At 42.8% G+C, this 19,415-nt stretch overlaps 4 protein-coding genes across 5 annotated transcripts in view; 2 read left to right on the top strand and 2 right to left on the bottom strand.

Moving 5' to 3' along the window:
- LOC130561093 (meiosis inhibitor protein 1-like) overlaps positions 1–1,837 on the bottom strand; it is a 13,847-nt gene extending 12,010 nt beyond the window's left edge. Inside the window, exons 1-3 of the mRNA XM_057345217.1 lie at positions 1,674–1,837; positions 1,449–1,592; positions 1,265–1,373 (exon numbers count right to left, since the gene is read on the bottom strand). Coding sequence (XP_057201200.1) covers positions 1,265–1,373; positions 1,449–1,577 — 238 coding nt within the window. The 5' untranslated portion in view covers positions 1,578–1,592; positions 1,674–1,837. The remainder of the gene's footprint in view (positions 1–1,264; positions 1,374–1,448; positions 1,593–1,673) is intronic.
- Positions 1,838–2,185: 348 nt separating this feature from the next.
- Positions 2,186–3,921, top strand: LOC130561146 (GTPase IMAP family member 7-like). Its single transcript, XM_057345305.1, has 2 exons — positions 2,186–2,596; positions 2,977–3,921. Exons 1-2 carry the CDS (start codon positions 2,566–2,568, stop codon positions 3,912–3,914), a joined length of 969 nt encoding a protein of 322 aa, XP_057201288.1. The 5' UTR covers positions 2,186–2,565; the 3' UTR covers positions 3,915–3,921.
- A 99-nt stretch (positions 3,922–4,020) lies between these two features.
- On the bottom strand, positions 4,021–10,816 carry kdelr3 (KDEL endoplasmic reticulum protein retention receptor 3). Of its 2 annotated transcripts, XM_057345326.1 has the most exons (6): positions 10,699–10,816; positions 10,363–10,431; positions 9,524–9,624; positions 8,356–8,514; positions 5,032–5,284; positions 4,021–4,876 (listed from the first exon to the last, which is right to left on the bottom strand). In XM_057345326.1, exons 1-6 carry the CDS (start codon positions 10,799–10,801, stop codon positions 4,833–4,835), a joined length of 729 nt encoding a protein of 242 aa, XP_057201309.1. In that variant the 5' UTR covers positions 10,802–10,816; the 3' UTR covers positions 4,021–4,832. The 2 variants fall into 2 exon arrangements, with proteins under 2 accessions (XP_057201309.1, XP_057201310.1); XM_057345327.1 differs by having other exon boundaries at positions 10,363–10,757.
- A 1,633-nt stretch (positions 10,817–12,449) lies between these two features.
- kcnj4 (potassium inwardly rectifying channel subfamily J member 4) lies at positions 12,450–19,415 on the top strand. The gene is made up of 2 exons (XM_057345274.1): positions 12,450–13,348; positions 16,726–19,415. Exon 2 carries the CDS (start codon positions 16,859–16,861, stop codon positions 18,125–18,127), a length of 1,269 nt encoding a protein of 422 aa, XP_057201257.1. The 5' UTR covers positions 12,450–13,348; positions 16,726–16,858; the 3' UTR covers positions 18,128–19,415.

Genomic DNA, 19,415 nt, shown 5'->3' with positions numbered 1-19,415 from the left:
CATTTAGCCTATTATCCTCATTAGCCCCCTAGGCCTATATGTATTTATGAGCAGTGGAATATACAAAATAAAAGAACCTTTACAAGTTTTAGCAGCAATTTACCAGTAAGTAGTAAGGTTCTTGTAAATAGTAAAGTGTAGAAGCCATGTGTTTGTTGGACTTATTACCATAATTTAACTACAAACATAAACTATAGCTAGTATAATAATGAATATAATGAAACTGTGGTATGTTTAGTTGCTGTGGTTTTACTAAAGATTATTAATTGGAGTATGGTTCCCATATATAGAAAATGGTAAATATGTGGATACTGTGGTTTTACTGCAAATACCATCCCTGCTGAAAAAACAATGAATTTTTGAATTAGAATGAGATTTTTAAATTAAATTCCTCTTTGTAGTGTGTTTTGGGTTTTATCCCAATAGGATTTACCATCCCAGCAATAGAATCCATCACATACAAGTAGACAACAAGTATCCATAGTACAATTCCCATTATAACCATTAAATCCATTACATTTTATGTTGTATTTTGGGCAGGGTTCTATTGTTTTTATTTCAACAGGAATACTTCAACTATAGTTACTTCAGTAAAAACATCATTCATTCTCCAAATCGCTTTAAATGATATAGCAGCAGATCAGAAGTTAACACGCACGTGTAGCTCAAGGTGTATGTGATGCTTATTTACCGTTTAGACGTTATGCCGATCATTTTCATGACAATGTTTCAATGATCTTTGACTGATCGTAACCCACAGATGATTACACCACACTTTAACATGTGCCTTTTTCCTCTTTTAATGTTCTATTTGCCTTTTCAGAGCGCTATCAACGATGTAGCAGCGCCTACGGTTACATTAGTTTAGCGGGGAAGATCCCAGAGTTGCCAGATTTGCGTTAAAAAAATCTGCCAAATGGCCATTCAAAGCTTGCCGGAAAACCGCGAGCTTAGAAAAACTGAAATAATTGGCAACAGTAAAAGGTCCTGGCAGATCGCAAGCCAGATAAATTGCGCACACAGGAAACCCCGCTGCATAGAAACCATTTTCTACTTTTGGACCTTTTTATAAATGTAGTGGAGTAAAAAGTATGATATTTGTCTTTCAAATGTAGTCAAGTTAAAGTACAAGTACTCAGAAAAAATAATACTCAAGTAAAGTACAGATACTCAAAAAGTGTACTTAAGTACAGTACTCAGGCAAATTTACTTCGTTACTGTCCACCTCTGCGGATTTCTATACTCTCTGTTGTGTATCTCTCACGTAGTAGTGAGCATGTGAAGTTTACTCCTCGGGTTTCCTCACAGTACAGCAGCTCGCGAACCGCCTCCGCTCGCGTCACGCACACCAGCGCCGCGCGCTTGCGCACAGCCTGCAGAAACATCAGTCACCATTGCTCGTGTCTTATTGTTCTTTAATAAATGTATCGACATTTTCTGGTTCTTACCGACACATCTGGCCTGTCTATCATCTCTACGACGCACGCGACACAGGCGGTGGCGCGCTCCCACCGTGCGCACCACCGCGGAGCGTGGCCAGCGTGAATCCTCTCACAGATAACGTCAAAACTCGTCATGTCAAAACTACTCAGCTGCTGACGACAGTGTTAGTTTTGTATTTCCATCGCTTCCACATTTCGTTCTAAGATTAAAGTGTTGAAAAAAGATTTTACCTCAGTGCTGAACACGCGAAGCTCGGGATAAAATGAACAACACCGTCAAGAACACTAAACGTTAATAAACTGCATTTACATAGACTATTTTATCGTGTGTCTTTTAACGTTTTTAAGTCAAGTTAATAAAGTATAAACGCAGTGTCAGACATCAAACCGACTGACGGCACAGCAGCGTCAGACACGGCGGGAACACCAGTGGGGCCAATCACAGCGAGGGTTTGGGGGCCTTAACCAATCAGAAATAAGGACGACAATCGTTTGATTTAAATGTTTGTTTTAAGAGCTAAGAGTTAATACATTTTTTAAAATGCGTAATAAAATGTTCCTTTTTTAATGTTTATTTTGAATAATTTGCATGCGCCCACTCAGATGTAAACCTGCTTTTCTGGTGGCTTGGCATCGGGCTGACGTGTTGTGCGTGACTCTTCACCAGCAGGTGGCGTCATCAGATCACGTGTGTGTGGAGACTCCTGCAGTTCTTCGTTCCTCTCTGTATTTAACTGTGAAAGTGTCTGATGATTGAAGAGAGTCAAGATCTCGAGTCTTTTTTATTTATGTGAGAATGGTTGTTTATAGAAACCAGGGTGTAAATTTGCATAAAGCTATTTTAGACCATACACGTAGGCTAACAATATACAAAACAGGACATTTAATTTAATAAACATATACAGATTTACATTGAACTACACAACTCAAACAGATCACACGGAAAGAGATTTTATATTTTTCTGTCGTTTTATTGGTTCCGAGCGCAGAATAGAAACAAGAGATGCGGTAATGCTGAGATTAAATAAGGAAAGCGTGAAACGATCGCTGATAAAACAGAAAATCCAGTCCGCGCAGATACTTTCGTGAGGGTTTGTCTCTTTAAGTCTCAGTCTGTGAGAACATGGCGGAGACAGAAGAGCCTTCAGCTGCCGGTGAGTGAAAATACAACATTACTGTAATAATACTAATCATCATACACACAAAAATAAGAATAACCATTTACAATCACGAATACCTTTAACTGCTCTCTGATAGCACACAAACATCTGGCAGACGTCTATTTGATGTCTGCAAGACATAGTTTGCTCATCTGCAATACGCCTGCTGTCAGATAGACATCTAGAATACATCTGTAGGATGTTTTTCAGATCTCCAGATCTTTAGCAGACCTACCTGTGCTGTCTATACAGTCCTGTGTGAATGTCAGATGTTATTTCATTCCGTCATCAGCACTCTTTTATTAGACTCATGTCTTTATGCAAGAGCACAGACGTGACATTTTAATATAACAGTAACATGTTCTCTGTGTCAGGCGGTTCTGCTGACGTCAGGATGGTTCTGTTGGGTCAGACGGGGTCAGGCAGGAGTTCTGCTGGAAACACTATTCTGGGTCGAGAAGCCTTCTGGACGGACGTGTCGCCCGTGTCCGTCACCGGTCGATGTCAGAGGGCGGAGGGTGTGGTGGAGGGGCGGAGACTGGAGGTGATTGACACTCCGGGCTTCTTTCACACGTGTCTGACCCCCGACGAGGTCCGTGCGGAGCTGAGCAGGTGCGTGAAGCTGGCAGAACCCGGGCCGCACGTCTTTCTGCTGGTGTTGAGACCCTGCAGACAAACCCGGGAGCAGAGATCCGGTCTGGACTGGTTCAGCACCGTGTTCGGACCGCAGTTCCTCAGACACACGCTCGTTCTCATCACCTGGGGCGACGCGCTGAGAGAGAAGCCCGCGGAGGGCTTCTTGAAAGAGAGCGAGGAATTGTGGGAGTTTGTGGGGGAGTGTGCGGGCGGGCGTCATGTGTTTGAGAACACCAGAGGTCGTGAGGAGAGGTCACAGGTCGTCGAGCTGCTGAAGAAGACCGATCTGCTCATCCAGAGAAATGAAGGGACGTGGTACACCGTCGACATGCTCCTGCAGGCCGAGACCGCCATACGTCACATACAGAGGAGGATTCTGGGAGAGGACGGAGAGGAGGAGGCGGAGCGAGGAGGGCGGGACGAAGAGGAGGCGAGGAAGAGGGCGGAGCGTCTGTTCTGGTACGAGCTAGTCACGGCCGTGGGTCGCGGGGCGGTGGAGGGGTCCGGTGTGATGGAGAAGGGCAAGGGCAAAGGGAAGAAGGTGAAAGCCGTACAGAGGGCGGCGGCCATCGCTTCCACGCCGCTGTCAATCACAATTGCTGCTAAAGTGATGGGCGGAGCCATCAGAGAGGGAGTGAAAGTTCTGCAGAAACATAAGAAAACATTCCCGAACTAACACACACACAAACAAACATTTGCGTTCTCGTAGACGAACTCACACGGAGATGATGGATTCTTTAAGAATAAAGACATGTGCGTGTGTGTGATGAAGACAACACGCATCTGTTCAGAGCAGACGTCACACGCTCTCTCTCTTTATTGACATGTTTTATAAAACACACTTTATCAAAACGAGACTTCAATCAGATTCATCAATATTGCCAGACCTACAAAACACACATCATGAGGAAATCACACATGAACTACTGAAAAACACAAAGAAAAAGTGTAATACAACAACATGAGGAGTGTTTCACACCCACACACAAAAGACACGCAGGCAAACATCACATCACACCACACACACAAACAGACAGCCAAAAAGACACACACATACACACTAAAAGACACACACACACACATTTGCGCAGCTATCTTTATGAGGACATACATTGACGCAATGCAATCTCTAGCCCGTCACCCTATCCATCAGAACTACATGCCTGACCCTAACCCTGACCCTAAACCTGATTATAACCTAAACCCTAAAACCAAGTCTTCACCCTCAAACAGCCCTTTAAAGGGGTCTCTGGAAGTGAGGACCGGACAAAATGTCCTCACTTTACTCTCCTTGTCCTCACACCGCTGGTCTACAACTCAAACCGGTCCTCACAAATATAGACGTACAAGTACACACACACACACAGACAGACACACACGCACGCACACACACACACACAGACAGACAGACAGACAGACAGAGTCTTCATGAATATAAAGATTAAGGCATCAGACGTGTCAAAGGCGCGTCCAGCGGTCATCTGGTCACGTAAGGCATCATCATCCCACTACAACAAAACATCATCATAGAGGAAGACAGCGGCGGGCGGTGATGTCATGATGGAGGTGTGGCCTAACGGTCTGCTCCAAAATCTCACACTGGCATTGGCAGAGACATCTTTCCACTTCCTCTGATCACTGCAGAGAAAACCAACACAATCACATCAACAACCATCAGATCCATCAATCATTTAATCTCACTGTGATCTCGTGTATATACAGTGTGTGAATGTTTTAACTGTCAGTCAGAGATGATGGGTAATAATAAGAGTAACGTGAGGGAACGTGCTGACCTCTGGTGAAGTACAGATAGAAGAAATCACAGTAGAAGATGGTCTGAACCACACCGGACACCACAGCGATCTGATCGAAGAATCCCTCCACGTGATAACGCCACACCCAGTTACCCAGATACAGCGCTCGATACAGACCCAGAAAGAACAGGTAGTGTGTGGTGATGGACACGGCTTCACCCGTCTTAGTGATCATGAACAACTGAGGAAGAATCGCCACAGACTCCAGATAGATGGAGAACGTCCACAGAATCTACACAACACATTACACAGACAGATTCAAGAAGACAAGCTACTGAAATCTCTTCAATCTGAAGAATTGAATACGTCTCGATCACCATTCATAATCTCATTTGACACTCATGAAACATCTCATCTTTTAAGATTTAAGAACACTGTGTGGTTACATGAACTATTCAATGTTTTTATGTCAGCTTCTTTTTTAGAAATTTGAGAATAATCATGAGAAAAAAGTTACACTTTTCCAGAAACACAAAATATTCCTTATTTTCCCCTAAATTAGAATTTTAAGAATGTTCTTTTAAGTAATGTTTTGTGAATCTCTGTGTTTGGCTCACATATAAACTCATTTAAACCAACAATCCTCTTTACTGAAATGAATATTTATTTACAGTATCTCACAGAGGTGAGTACACCCCTCACATTTGAGTAAATATTTGATGATATCTCTTCATTTGACAACACTGAAGAAATGACACTTTGCTACAATGTAAAGTAGTGAGTGTACAGCTTGTATAACAGTGTAAATGTGCTGTCCCCTCAAACTAACTCCACACAGCCATTAATGTCTAAACTGCTGGCAACAAAAGTGAGGACACCCCTTAGTGAAAATGTCCAAATTGGGCCCAAAGTGTCAATATTTTGTGTGTCACCATTATTTTCCAGCACGGCCTTAACCCTCTTGGACATGGACTTCACCAGAGCTTCACACGTTGCCACTGGAGTCCTCTTGCACTCCTCCATGACGACATCACAGAGCTGGTGGATGTTAGAGACCTTGCACTCCTTCTTCAGTTTCAGGGTCTTGGCAATCTTCTTATAGCCTAGGCCAGGGCTGTTCAATTAGTTTGTCATGGGGGCCAGTTCATGAAAAGCATCCCAAATGAGGGGCCGGAGAGATATGGCTTGCAATACGAGGGATGACACAACAACAATAAGAAATCTGTTTTATTTTTTGCCAAATTCCGTTTTTTCTGTTTAAATTTGTCTGGATTCTGTGTTTTCCGTCTTTTACTATACAGTATATTTGCCCGCATGAAAAAATACTTCAGTATACTACAGTATTCACTTATAAACTACATTAAAAAACGTGCAGTAGATACGTTGAACCATACAGGGAAAAATAAAAATAGAAATAAAATTGTTTTTGTTTTTTAGTCTACTTAAATAGGTAGTAATTATTTTTATAATAAGTTCTAATTTTGTATAATTTTACTAGCACATTTACTTTAGTTTACTAGGGCTTTAGTTTACTAAAGTAAATAATACACTCAGTGGTTGGACTATAAAACAATCAAGAGGGATGGTGTGGTAAAATGTGGGTGTGTTATAACTTGTTCAAGTTAACCAGACTTTTATTTTGACGGGTCGCCGCAAAGGGTGTTTGGTTTGACAATTGCTTTTCTCACATGAAACAGTTAAACAGGTCATGTGCATGCGCTCTCTTAAAGCTCCACGAGCACACGCAAAACAATTGCAGATTACATATTTACAAACTTCTGAATATTTCTAAAGTTACTCATGCATAATTTGAATTGTGTTAGCTGTTCGGTGCTACTTTTTGAAATAATACATTTGCCATATTCTGTGCCATTCCGCGTTATACAGCAACATATGCCTGGATTCCGCGATTCAATCATAGGGCCCTAAATTAACTATGAGAGCCCATATGTTGTAATTTTGCCCCATAAGACACCCAAAAAACAAAGTTTTTTTCTACATTTAAACGTGCTGATGTTGTATTTCAAACTGCACAACAAAAACATCGGTGCATCGTAAGACGCCCAAGCAGGCTTTTCTACATTCAAACATGTTCATGTGTTGTATTTTAAAACTGCATAACAAAAAAAAGAGAACTTCAGTGAAACAATATTAGCCTACAGAGACTGTTCTCCGACGCGCTATTCTCCGCCCTTGCCTCTGTATTTTTGAAATGTGACCCTGGACAACAAAACCAGTTTTAAGTAGTATTTTTCTTTTTGCCAAAAATCATTAGGATATTAAGTAAAGATCATGTTCCATGAAGATATTTTATAAATGTCCTACTGTATATGTATAAAAACTTTATTTTTGTGAGTGGATGGCCTGCTACAGTGCCTCAGATTAACAACTTCAAAGGCGATTTTCTCAATATTTAGATTTTTCTGCACCCTCAGATTCCAGCTTTGTAAATAGTTGTTGTTCCGCCAGATAGTGTCCTATCCTAACAAACCAAATATCAATAGAAAGCTTATTTCTTCAGCTTTCAGATGATGTAAAAATCTCAATTTCGAAAAATTGACCCTTAAGACTGGTTTTGTCGTCCAGGGTCACAAATGGTGGTTCTGTTCGTGCTAGCAAAATGTCAGAAATGAAACTAATAAAAGTTAGTCCGTCATCGTCCTGTTTACCGCGTCTCACAGGAGAGGCTGCTTGCGAGTCGCGCCTCTTGCCTAACGTCACGTGACTCCTGCAGATCGTGCTGAATGGAACAGACGCGCGTCAGTCCGTTCCCGACTGAACTACATTTAGAGATTCTTTTTCACACTGTGCTACTTAAAGGGCCGGAAGAAATTACATCGGGGGCCGGGTTCGGCCCGCGGGCCGCCACTTGAATAGCCCGGGCCTAGGCCATCTTTATGTAGAGTAACAATTATTTTTTTCAGATCCAGAGCTCTTTGCCATGAAGGGCCATGTTGATCTTCCAGTGACCAGTATGAGCGCGTGAGAGCGATAACACCAAATTAAACACACCTGCTCCCCATTCACACCTGAGACCTGTAACACTAACGAATCACATGACACCAGGGAGGGAAAAGGGCTAATTGGGCCCAATTTGGAGATTTTCACTTGGGGGTGTCCTCACTTTTGTTGCCAGCGGGTTAGACATTAATGGCTGTGTGGAGTTAGTTTGAGGGGACAGCACATTTACACTGTTATACAAGCTGTACACTCACTACTTTACATTGTAGCAAAGTGTCATTTCTTCCGTGTTGTCACATGAAGAGATATCATCAAATATTTACTCAAATGTGAGGCGTGTGAGACACTGTATGTCATGACACTCGCTCGACGAGCTGCTAAAAACAGACAGATGAGATTCACCTCCAGAGGAGTGAAGGCGTAGTTCTCCAGGAATGACAGACCGGCTACAGGAACCAGCAGAAACTCCACCCTGAACGAGTCGCTCTCAGAGTCAAATGTGCTCCTGAAGCGCAAGTAGATCAGACTGACGGTGGCATACGCCAAAGCCAAATACACCACCTGAACACACAACAACACACAACACATCACACATCACAGCCGTCTGAACACACGACCAACACACAACACAGCCGTCTGATCACACAACAACACACAACACAGCCGTCTGATCACACAACGACAAACAACACAGCCGTCTGATCACATAACAACACACAACACAGCCGTCTGATCACATAATAACACACAACACAGCCGTCTGATCACACAACAACACACAACACAGCCGTCTGTTCACATAACAACACAGCCGTCTGATCACACAACAACACAGCCGTCTGATCACACAACAACACACAACACAGCCGTCTGATCACACAACATACAGTGAACACATGACAGCTGATCTCAGAACAGTCATATATTCTCTGTTTGTTTACATGTGTGTTCAAACCCTTGAGTCTGATGTCATTGTGTATCTGATGTGTTTTTTTGGCCCTTTTCATCTGGTTTAGAGGTTTCAAGAAGTGTGTGTGCGGCGTGCACACACACACGCACACACATACACGTGTGATTTTTCATGTACAGCTGCTTTGTAGTCGCTTTGGGCAGTCGTGGCCTAATGGTTAGAGAGTCGGACTCGTGACCAGAAGGTTGCTGGTTCGATTCTCAGGGCCGGCGGGTAACGACTGAGGTGCCCTTGAGCAAGGCACCTGACCCCTACTTGCTCCCCGGGCGCTGCAGTGATAGCTGCCCACTGCTCCGGGTGTACGTGTGTTCACTACTCTCTGGATGGGTTAAATGCAGAGGTCACATTTCGGGTATGGGTCACCATATCTGACTAATAGGTCATTTTCACTTCACTTTCACTTCATTTGTAACAATGAAAATTGTATAAATAAAGTTGACTTGACACACACGCATGCACATACATACATCTCTGTCAGGACTCCTGCATGAGTTAAAAAAAACAATAATCAATGAGATTAATCAGAATAATAATAATGATGTGCAACTATGCACAACTATATGACTGTGTGTGTGTGTGTGTGTGTGTGTGTGTGTTTACCTTCATGACAGTGTTATAGATGGAGATGAAGGAGGTGAACAGGTCCAGGTATCTGGTGGTGAAGACCAGAGCAAACAACACTTGAGACTTCCCTGAAATACCTGCAAAATCACACGCGCACGCACACGCACACACACAACATGGCAGAATACACTGCATGTTAAAGTATGTTGTGTATTAGGATGCTGTAAACACTGATGTTGAACACAACACACTGATCTGAAGAACACAAATGAAACACAAATATATACACGCACAGACTCTTCTATGTTACACATCTTCTTGTGTGTGTGTGTGTGTTCATGTTTGTATATCCCGGTGGGGACCTAAACCTGAATACACACAACACATGGGGACTCGTGTCACTGTGGGGACCAAAATTGAGGTCCTCATGGGCACAAAACCTTATAAATTGTACAGAACAATATTTTTTACAAATCTAAAAATGCAAAAAGTGTTCTATGATCTTTAGGTTTAGGGATAGGGTTAGGGGTAGGGGATAGAATATACAGTTTGTACAGTATAAAAACATTACGCCTATGGACTGTCCCCACGGAGATAATAAACCAGACATGTGTGTGTGTGTGTGTGTGTGTGTGTGGTCCAGAATGAGCTGCATGTGCCACGTAAACAGTATAAACTTCTGCTCATCTGTGCATTCTTCACGCGTTTCTTTGACGTTTCTTCGTGTCATTTCATTCAGTTTTCTATCATGAATGAGTAAAAACTACATTAAAATCACTCATCATTATTTAACGTCACTCGCTGTGTTCGGCGTGTAAGAGTTTTGCTTTGATATCAAGTGTGTGTGCGGCTGTGTGAGATTATGTCGCGTGTACCTGCGCATGATTTGGACTTCCAGATCTTCAGGAAGAGAATAATAATCGCCACCAGATGACAAAGGTCTCCTGACAGACGGAAGATGTTCATTTTATCGATGAATAATCCAAATAAAAACAACAGAAGATGAATCAGAAGAGTTGTGCAGCTGTTCTCAGATCAGATCAGATGTTTGTCCTGTAGCGCATGCGCGTCACATTTACACAGTCAATATTAAATCTGCACGCCTGTCATTTCACATCATAATGAGAATAATTATGATGTTATAAAATCATATGTGTTATGTTTCACTGCAGCTCTCTCTCTCTCTCTCTCTCTCTCTCTCTCTCACTCACTGAGGCGTGTGACGTGGCTGAAGGTTCGACTCCAGGATCCGGGTTTCCTCTCCGAGCGCGTACACGACAGCGCGTCACCCCCCTCTCCCCGCGGGGCGCGCATTTAAAGGAGAAGCACACTTAAACAAACACCAGATGCTTTAAACTTTACGTTGAGACTTTAAATGCTGTACACACCAAAGTACTCGAATATACGACATTACTATTAAAGTATTAAGATGTTTATAGGTTAACACTTACAGTAAACAGAGTAAAACTGAGAGCAGTTCTGATATGCTAAAATGATTTTTAGGAACAATTTATTAGCCTTTATATCTATTGTTAACAAAACTGTTCAGTTTGTAGCGACTTTGTGAAAATTACATAACTGTAAATCTGAAATATTGGTTTCACTGTATTCAACTGCAAACGTATTGATAATAATTATGAAGAGCCCATAAAAAGTATTTAATGAACAGCCATTTAGAACAGCTTTAATTCTTTCTAATTGTTTATTATCCAAGACAAATGCTCCATTTGCTCCAAAGTCAGGTTTTGAATTTGAATCAATTTAATTAGTAGTAAGAGAGAATAATAAAACGTGACATATGTCCATAACATGAGCGTGTGTTATCTCTGTTTGAATATATAAACATCACTATTCAAAACATCAGATCATTTCATGTTTTCACTGGAAAAACACGCAAACACCTGCTCAGACATCCATACAGTTGGTAAAATCTCTCTCTTTGCTGCCCTTTACTGATGAGATGAGATATTTGCATTGGCATTTGCAAAAAAATTCAACAATTTGGAGCGTAACCTTCTGTAATTATTTTTGATTTATGTGTGTTTAGATGTTTCTAATACCTGTAAGGGACAAATGTTGTGAAATATTTTTTCATAAATCAGCCAAACTATGTTTTACTTTAAATCAAATACAGTGTGTGTGTGTGTGTGTGCGTGTGTGTGTGTTCTCCTCTAGAGGACAGTAAACTTAAGCAGATGCCTAAGTACCAATTTTAATCCCACAATGTTTATTTCTCCACTATTTAATAACAAGAATAATTAGCAACATTTCACAAAATAATATTTGTATTTGTCAAAAGAACCAGACGCACTCCATTTATTATATATACGTACATGTCCATATACAACATACACAGATGATGCTAAAGGGTTTGTGTGACACTCACATTGAGTTCTTGTGTTTGGTGTTTTATAGACACACCTGATACATAAATAATAATGATCTGTTTGTATTACTGTAGTGGATTGAGTTTGAACGTTGAGCTTGGGTTTGTGTAAATGTATGTTTGCTCGAGTGAGTTCTTCATGTGAAGTCAGTGTGACACAGGAGCAGTCAAGCATTTCTGATCAAATTAAGAAGTTAGCAAAGGGTTTTCTTACAGAACTCCAAAACACGACTGTGTGCAGAACTCGCAAATGATAAAACAATGAATAAATAGAAATAAACAACAGACTCGTCAGAACGTGTTTCAGAGAGTGTGTGTTTATTACAGTTACAAAGAAAGAAAGAAATCCTACAGACAGCAGGTCAGATTTATTGGTGATGTACTCTTGTAAGATGTGCAACAGTGATACAGAAACATAATCAACCTAACAGGGGTTAAAACAAGAGCTCTGATGTTGGAGGTGAAAGAGCGATGAATGGGCGTGGTCCAGGTGAGGGGCGGAGTCTATGAGGTGACTGACAGACCGGAGCTTCATTCAGTGGTTCAGCATCACCTGAAGTGTACAGAGAGCGAGAGATGAGTTTGTTTGTTCTGTCACAAATACATATAAAACAATAACCTACGTATGTGAGAATCAAACTTTAACTGTGACCTCTGACCCCTGTCCAATGTGTGTGTGTGTGGTGTTGAAGATTAGGGGATGTCTTATGTTTATGTATAAATCTATAGGATCACCGGTCTGTCTGTCAGACCTTTAATGTGCTTTTCAGAGTGGACATTATACATCAAAACAAAGACACCAATCTTCAGGATTACTTTTGGTTTCGAATGTTTCTTAAATGAATATGTCTTCATTTCTCTGTTTGTGCTCCCACACACACTCCACAGCTGTCATATGTTCCCCACCTCCTCATTCAGAATTCACATACGTCTCCATGGAAACCATGAACTCAAAATCTCTCCAGAACAGAAATCTGTCCAGAAACAACAGAGATCTTGACGCTTAAGAAGATCAAATAGAAGAGTTAGATGTAGCAGGCCTCTCTGTGACCCCTCACCGAAATCAACCCTAACGGTCAGTGATGTAGATGTTTTTATGGATTATAGTTGACCACTGCATTAGCACATGAAGCACAGTTTAACCGCAGCACAAGGACATCAGAGATCAGTCTGGAAACAAACTCCGCACGCACTGGAGTGAAAGTAAAGAGGATGAAGTGAAGCTCTGGTTGGACGGGATTTAAGGTGAATTTCTCTTGACGTGAGTGACAGACTCGCATCTTCCTCCTCCTCCTCCTCCTCACCCACATGAGCGCGAGACCGCGGGACGAGGAGCGCGTGCGCTCGGATATTATGCGCCAGTAAAGTCAAACCAGAGAGACAGGAGGAATGAACCCGCGAAAAGTAGAAAAAACATGAAATACAAAAGCACCTGCACGCGAGGAAAGACGGACGTGACGCTTTCTTTTCACGAGGTTTGTGATTTCTCATCATTCTCATCTGCAAAAAGTTTGTCATTCGTTTCTCTGTGCCAGCGGTGTTTCTGACTAACTGTTTTTGGGTGGAGACATCAACTGGTGGAAAACTTGATATTTCAAACGTTTGGCCAGGTAAAGCATGGTTTTATTAGAGGAATGACGTGGTTTTATGGTAATCACGATGTATAAGAATTTGTCATGCGCCAAACATCCGCTGAATCCTTTACAAATACCACAGGCCTGGTTACTTATCTGTAACTGGTTACTAATCTTACTGTAGCAAAGCCATGCTTCATCACTGGCTGGATGGTTTAAATGCAAAACATTTAGGGAAATGTGCTTCACACTGCATGACGTTTACATTTCACGCTGTTTTAGGTAAAACAAACGGATGAAGCGCCAAGAAAAGAAATTTGGTGTTGAAATTTAAAGAGATTATAATCTGTCCGCGCGCGCCGCATCTGGATCTTGGAAATACACCTGCGCGTCATGCGCGTCACAGTCTCTCAATCCCGCACATCGGACACGACAAACATCTGCTGAACACGCAACACCCGCGATAAACGCGTCAGTTTTCGGATGGAGCGGGCGCGCGCGCGCGTGATCTAGTTGTTTGACCCGTTGAGTTTCCAGTGGAAAGCGTTCGATCAATGAAAGTCTAATTCTGGCACACAGAAAACAAACTCTTTCCAGCAAAACTACCAGTATCTCACACAACCACTGCATCTTTCTGTACAAATCACATTTAAAACATCTAGAGAATAGAATTGCCACTTGTGTGATTTTGTTTGATAATGCAATGAAATATAAAACACTGTTTGCAGACCCAACACACTATTACAGGATTCACTGGAATTATTCCTCGTTCTCATGTCACTGTTCTGAGACCTGAGGAGATTATTCCAGCATCATTTAATGGATTAGGAGTTGGAAATGTCATGATATCATCTTCACGCGCACGCACACTCAGGGATTAAGTGTGTGTGTGAGTGCTTCTGTTGTGTAACAAAGGTTAAGTCTATTTTTAATGTAAAGAGCAGTTATTGAATGGTATGCGTCTGTCGTGCTGACGTCCGTCAATCCCACAATCCCCCACCTGCTGCACTGTAAACATGAAGATTCTCCAGACACGTTACGCCTGACAGCACTCATACATCTGACAGACGTCTATTTGATGTCTGGATTTACATCGGCAAGACATAGTTTACTCATCTGATACGCCTCCGAGACGTCTGCTGTCCGGTGTCATGTAGACCTCTGTAAGATGTTTATGATTCAGAGCGGATGTGAAAAGATGTTTAGCAGATGTTTTTACACAGCAGATGTTTCCCAGATCTGATCTTACAGACGTACGTGTGTTATCTGGGTATGGAGTGTGAATTGAATCCTTTGGAGCAGTTTTGTGTTGTGTAAAACAGTAACAAAGTATTCTTAAGATGAAAACATGTCGAGTTAAGTGGACATTCATCCACAGTTTGTCCAAGTTCAGTTTGTGTATTTACATTCACAACCACAAGTGTGTCAAACACGAACAGTAGACATCAGATGTGTTTTCAGTGAGGTCAAGTGGATTTATGATAAAGCGTGGTCAGTGGATTATGTGTGTGACTATCATCATCATCATCATCATCATCACAGTCTGATGTTTTCTTTGTGTTGTCGCCGCAGGATTCGTGCTGTGTGTCGTCTGTCAGGATGATGTTGAATCTGTCTGTGTAAATGAAAATCATCATTCTGTCATCAGTCACGGCTCACAAACACTGAACATCACACACAGCCATGGGAAGCAACAGAGCCAACAGTTGTGTGTTTGTGTGTGTGTGTGAAAAAAACAAATATTCTTGTTGTTGATTGTCTCCTTCTATCACTGCAGCTTTAGTCCTCTAGTATCACGGCCTTGTGAACTAACGCTACTGTTACACGGGTTGACAAAATGTTAAATGCCTCCTACTTGTGTGTTTGGATCAAAGCGTCTGCCACATGAATAAATGTCAATGTAAATGTGTGTGTGTCAATGTTTTGGTGGTTTGTAGCAGTCAGTATTTAAATGAATATTAATGTATATAAACAAACGTTACTGCGCATGCACAGAACTCAATCGTACGCTTTCTTTAAATGTGACCCAACTACACGACCCATTCAACAAATGCTTTATTTAATACAATTATTATACAATAAAAGAATAAATTAAATGTACATTTACAGTATATTTAAGCATTTGGCAGATGCTTTCATCCAAAGCGGCTTACATTGCATTGTCCTATAGATTTGTGTTTGACTATGTGCAATGTGTCCAACCCATGACCTTGGCATTGCTAGTGCTCTAACCACTGAGCCACAGGACAGCTGTCAATAAATCAATCTTAAAATGAATACAAATAGTTATATTATAAACAAACACAGAGCGGATGTGAAGCAGACGTGCGTGTCTGATGAAACCGTCTGTAGTAACTCACAATGCTCGTGTGTTGTCTGTGGATTCATTACTTGTGCTGTCATCCGCTGCTTTGTGTTGACATGTGTCAGCGTGAAACACTTGTGATGATAACACAATCTGATTTACAGACACACACACTATACTGCGTTTCTCTTGATCTTCCCTGGAGTCACACGGGTACATCTGTAGCAAACGCCCAAAATACACTGTATGGGTCAAAACGATGCACTTCTCTTTTATGGGCTGTAAAGTAAAGATCATGTCCGGTGAAGATATTTTGTAAATGTCCGACCGTACATATATCAAAGCTTTATTTCTGTGAGTGGAGAGAAAAATGTCCAGAAACACGTCTACAAGCTTCACTCGCTGCTGGCGCTCTTTGAGAATGACCCGCTCAAGTTTGGTCTCTATATAAAGCTCAGAATTTCTGCTTTCAGGTTCATCTACTCTGCACACGGTGAGCCAATAGAGAGCGTTAAAACAAACCGGTTTCTTCTTAGCAACGGCCTACTGAGTGAGAGAGAGAGAGAGAGAGAGAGAGAGAGAGAGACATGAAGGGCAGAGTCAGGTTATAATCCTTAAACCGGCACTGACCGCAATCCTGTTAAACACAACTCACCTTCCTGAATAATCCTCACACCTGCTCAAGACAAAATTGAAAGAGGACGAGAGAGAAAGTCAAGAGCTTCAGAATAAACTCATCTCTACAGACATACAGACAGTAGTGTTCCAATCAGATCACTGCTCTTAAAGTGACGGTTCACGTCAAACCTGCACGAGATTCTTTCTTCATCAGAAAACTAAAGATACAACACTGAAGCCCATTGACTTCCATTGTATTGAGACATTTCTCAAAATATCTTCTTTTGTGTTTCACTTAAGAGAGACTATACAAGAAAGACTAGATTGATGGTTTTCTTGTGTTTGATTTTCTCAGGTACAGTATCGTGTCTCCAGATGAGGAGCGACTGAAGATCTCGGCCCTCGGCCTTCACAATGGCCACAGCTCCGGCCGGCGGCAGTCTCCCGTCAGCGGCGTGAGCTCAGGAGGAGAGGGGACGAGCTCAGGAATGGGATCCGAGCACAACGGCAAGATCTTCACCGGCGGCAGGAGTCACCTGCGGAGTCGCTTCGTGAAGAAAAACGGCCAGTGCAACATCATCTTCTCCAACATGGAGGACAAGCCGCGGCGGTACCTGGCGGACATCTTCACCACGTGCGTGGACATCCGCTGGAGGTACCTGCTGCTGATCTTCTGCTCCGCATCGCTGGCGTCGTGGCTCGTCTTCGCGTTCGTCTTCTACAGCGTGTCTCTGGCTCACGGAGACTTCCACACAGACGGAGCGAAGGACCGCAAGCCGTGTCTGCTGCACGTGGAGGGTCTGGTGGGAGCTTTTCTCTTCTCCATGGAGACTCAGACCACCATCGGTTACGGCTGGCGCTGCGTCACGGAGGAATGTCCCGGCGCCATCCTGACGGTGGTGGTTCAGTCCATCGTGGGCTGCGTCCTCGACGCCTTCATGATCGGCACCATGATGGCCAAGATGGCACGACCCAAGAAGAGGAACCAGACGTTACTGTTCTCCGAGAACGCCGTGATAGCGCTGAGGGACAGAAAGCTGTGTTTGATGTGGCGCGTGGGGAACCTGCGCAGGAGTCACATCGTGGAGGCTCACGTGCGTGCTCAGCTCATACGGCCGCACGTCACGGCGGAGGGCGAGTTCATCCCCCTTGAGCAGACGGATCTGAACGTGGGCTACGACGACGGCACCGACAGACTCTTCCTGGTGTCTCCTCTGGTGCTGGTGCACGAGATCGACGAGGACTCGCCGCTCTGGGGAATGAGCCGAGCCGATCTGGAGTCTGAGGACTTTGAGATCGTGGTGATCCTGGAGGGGATGGTGGAGGCCACGGCCATGACCACGCAGGCTCGGAGCTCCTATCTTTCTCGGGAGATCCTCTGGGGTCAACGCTTCGAGCCGGTCATCTTTGAGGAGCGCGACCGCTACCGGGTGGATTACGGCCGCTTCCACAAAACCTACGAGGTGCCGTCCACGCCCGTCTGCAGCGCGAGAGAGCTGAGCGAGGTCACCGCCTCGTCCCGCTCCGAGACGACCGCGAGTCCGTCACGTTCACTCAGCGCTTTCTGCTACGAGAACGAGGTGGCGCTGTGCGCTGGAGAGGACGAGGGCGTGCGGGACCAAGAGGAGTTTCAGATGTCACAGGACTCCAGTAATGTGCTGTGCGTGTTAGACATGGACGACCGAATCGAGTTTGACAATTTAAAGACGGCCATACCTCTCGATCCACTGACATACAAGAGTGAGTCTGAGATATGATGCCAGTCATTTGAAGGATTCTGGATGTTTGTAAGAGCGGTGTGAATATCTCACATATTTCTCTTACGCATCAGTGAGATTCAATGGAGAGCAAATGGAAACTTGTGTCTCAGATGTTTCTCCTGAGAAAGAGATGTGTGTGTCATGAGAGCTTGAGAAGAGATGTCAACCGTGTGTCAAACTGAGCTCACATTTGTCTCGTCAGCGATCAAAAGTCAATATTATTGAAGATCTCAATATCTACTCAAACATTTCTCGTCTCATTACAATCTACATTCGTTCACACCTCCAGACTCTTCATGTGTTCACACAATCACACTCTCATTTCTGTTTCTATTTCTCCTGAGACACAAGTGTGAACTCCATCAAATCAATAACATGCTCAACATCTGAAGAGAGATTTTGCTGTATTATGTCTGTATTCTCTTGTAAAGATTGTGTTGTGTTTGTCTTCTGTTTACAAAGGGAATCAGATGAGAGAGAGAGACGGAGAGAGAGAGAGAGAGACTCTTTGAGATATAGAGTTGAAATAAAGGGTTTTCTTTTTCTCTTTTTTTTAATGGGTTTAACATGTCTGATGTCAAACTCTGCACTTTCTGCTTCATTGAAATAAATCTTTATACTGTACTGTGTATGGACGTATTATGATCAGATTTATACTTCATCAGACAGTGACGCACGCGCACGCGCAGCTCGTTATTGTGGCGCTGTCTCCCTCTCCTGGTCACTGTGCTGTGTTACAGCGTCTGTCTGTCAGCTTCTGAACTCTTTGTGACTGATGTACAGAAACACGAGTCTCACTGTCAGTAAGAGAGAATATACTGGACTTTATAAAGACAACTATGACTCTTATTAGGAGAAACTGAAGATATGACAATTTGGTCAATTTGGACTAGCCTTCGTAGCTTTATCAGATTTTAAAATTCTAACATCTGTGATATTGTTGCAGTTTGTTTCAATCTAAAACATTCAATTCTGTTTAATAAGATTGTTACAGAAATATCAAACGAAAGTTCAGCTTGAGATGAGTAAAGTCTGGATAGACTAATTCTGACAATAATCATGTGATATAATGAACTGTGACGTCATGTTAACGCCACACATGAGTTGACACCTGGAGGTTTTACACCTGTTGAACTTTTCAAGAGTGACAAACTCATACTGTGACTGTGATTTATTCCCCAGAAAACAAAGACGTGCAGATGTTCTCTTCATCGTTTCTCATAAAAACATTCATCAGAAACACAGAGAAAGAGAGAGATGGTTTGGGATCAATGCCTGAGGCAGA

Source organism: Triplophysa rosa, linkage group LG11, assembly GCF_024868665.1.
Source record: "Triplophysa rosa linkage group LG11, Trosa_1v2, whole genome shotgun sequence".
NCBI lineage: Eukaryota > Metazoa > Chordata > Actinopteri > Cypriniformes > Nemacheilidae > Triplophysa > Triplophysa rosa.
Note: the sequence above shows the minus strand (reverse complement) of the source record. Positions and strands in the feature narration are given on the sequence as shown.

Excerpts from the sequence above, each read along its gene's own strand:
- LOC130561146 (XM_057345305.1), top strand. The coding sequence starts at position 2,566 with ATGGCGGAGACAGAAGAGCCTTCAGCTGCCG. Across the intron at positions 2,597-2,976 it reads AGAAGAGCCTTCAGCTGCCG|GCGGTTCTGCTGACGTCAGG; the intron begins GTGAGTGAAAAT and ends TCTCTGTGTCAG.
- kdelr3 (XM_057345326.1), bottom strand. The coding sequence starts at position 10,801 with ATGCGCGCCCCGCGGGGAGAGGGGGGTGACGCGCTGTCGTGTACGCGC. Across the intron at positions 10,432-10,698 it reads CAGCCACGTCACACGCCTCA|GAGACCTTTGTCATCTGGTG; the intron begins GTGAGTGAGAGA and ends TCCGTCTGTCAG. Across the intron at positions 8,515-9,523 it reads TCTATAACACTGTCATGAAG|GTGGTGTATTTGGCTTTGGC; the intron begins GTAAACACACAC and ends TTGTGTGTTCAG.
- kcnj4 (XM_057345274.1), top strand. The coding sequence starts at position 16,859 with ATGGGATCCGAGCACAACGGCAAGATCTTCACCGGCGGCAGGAGTCAC.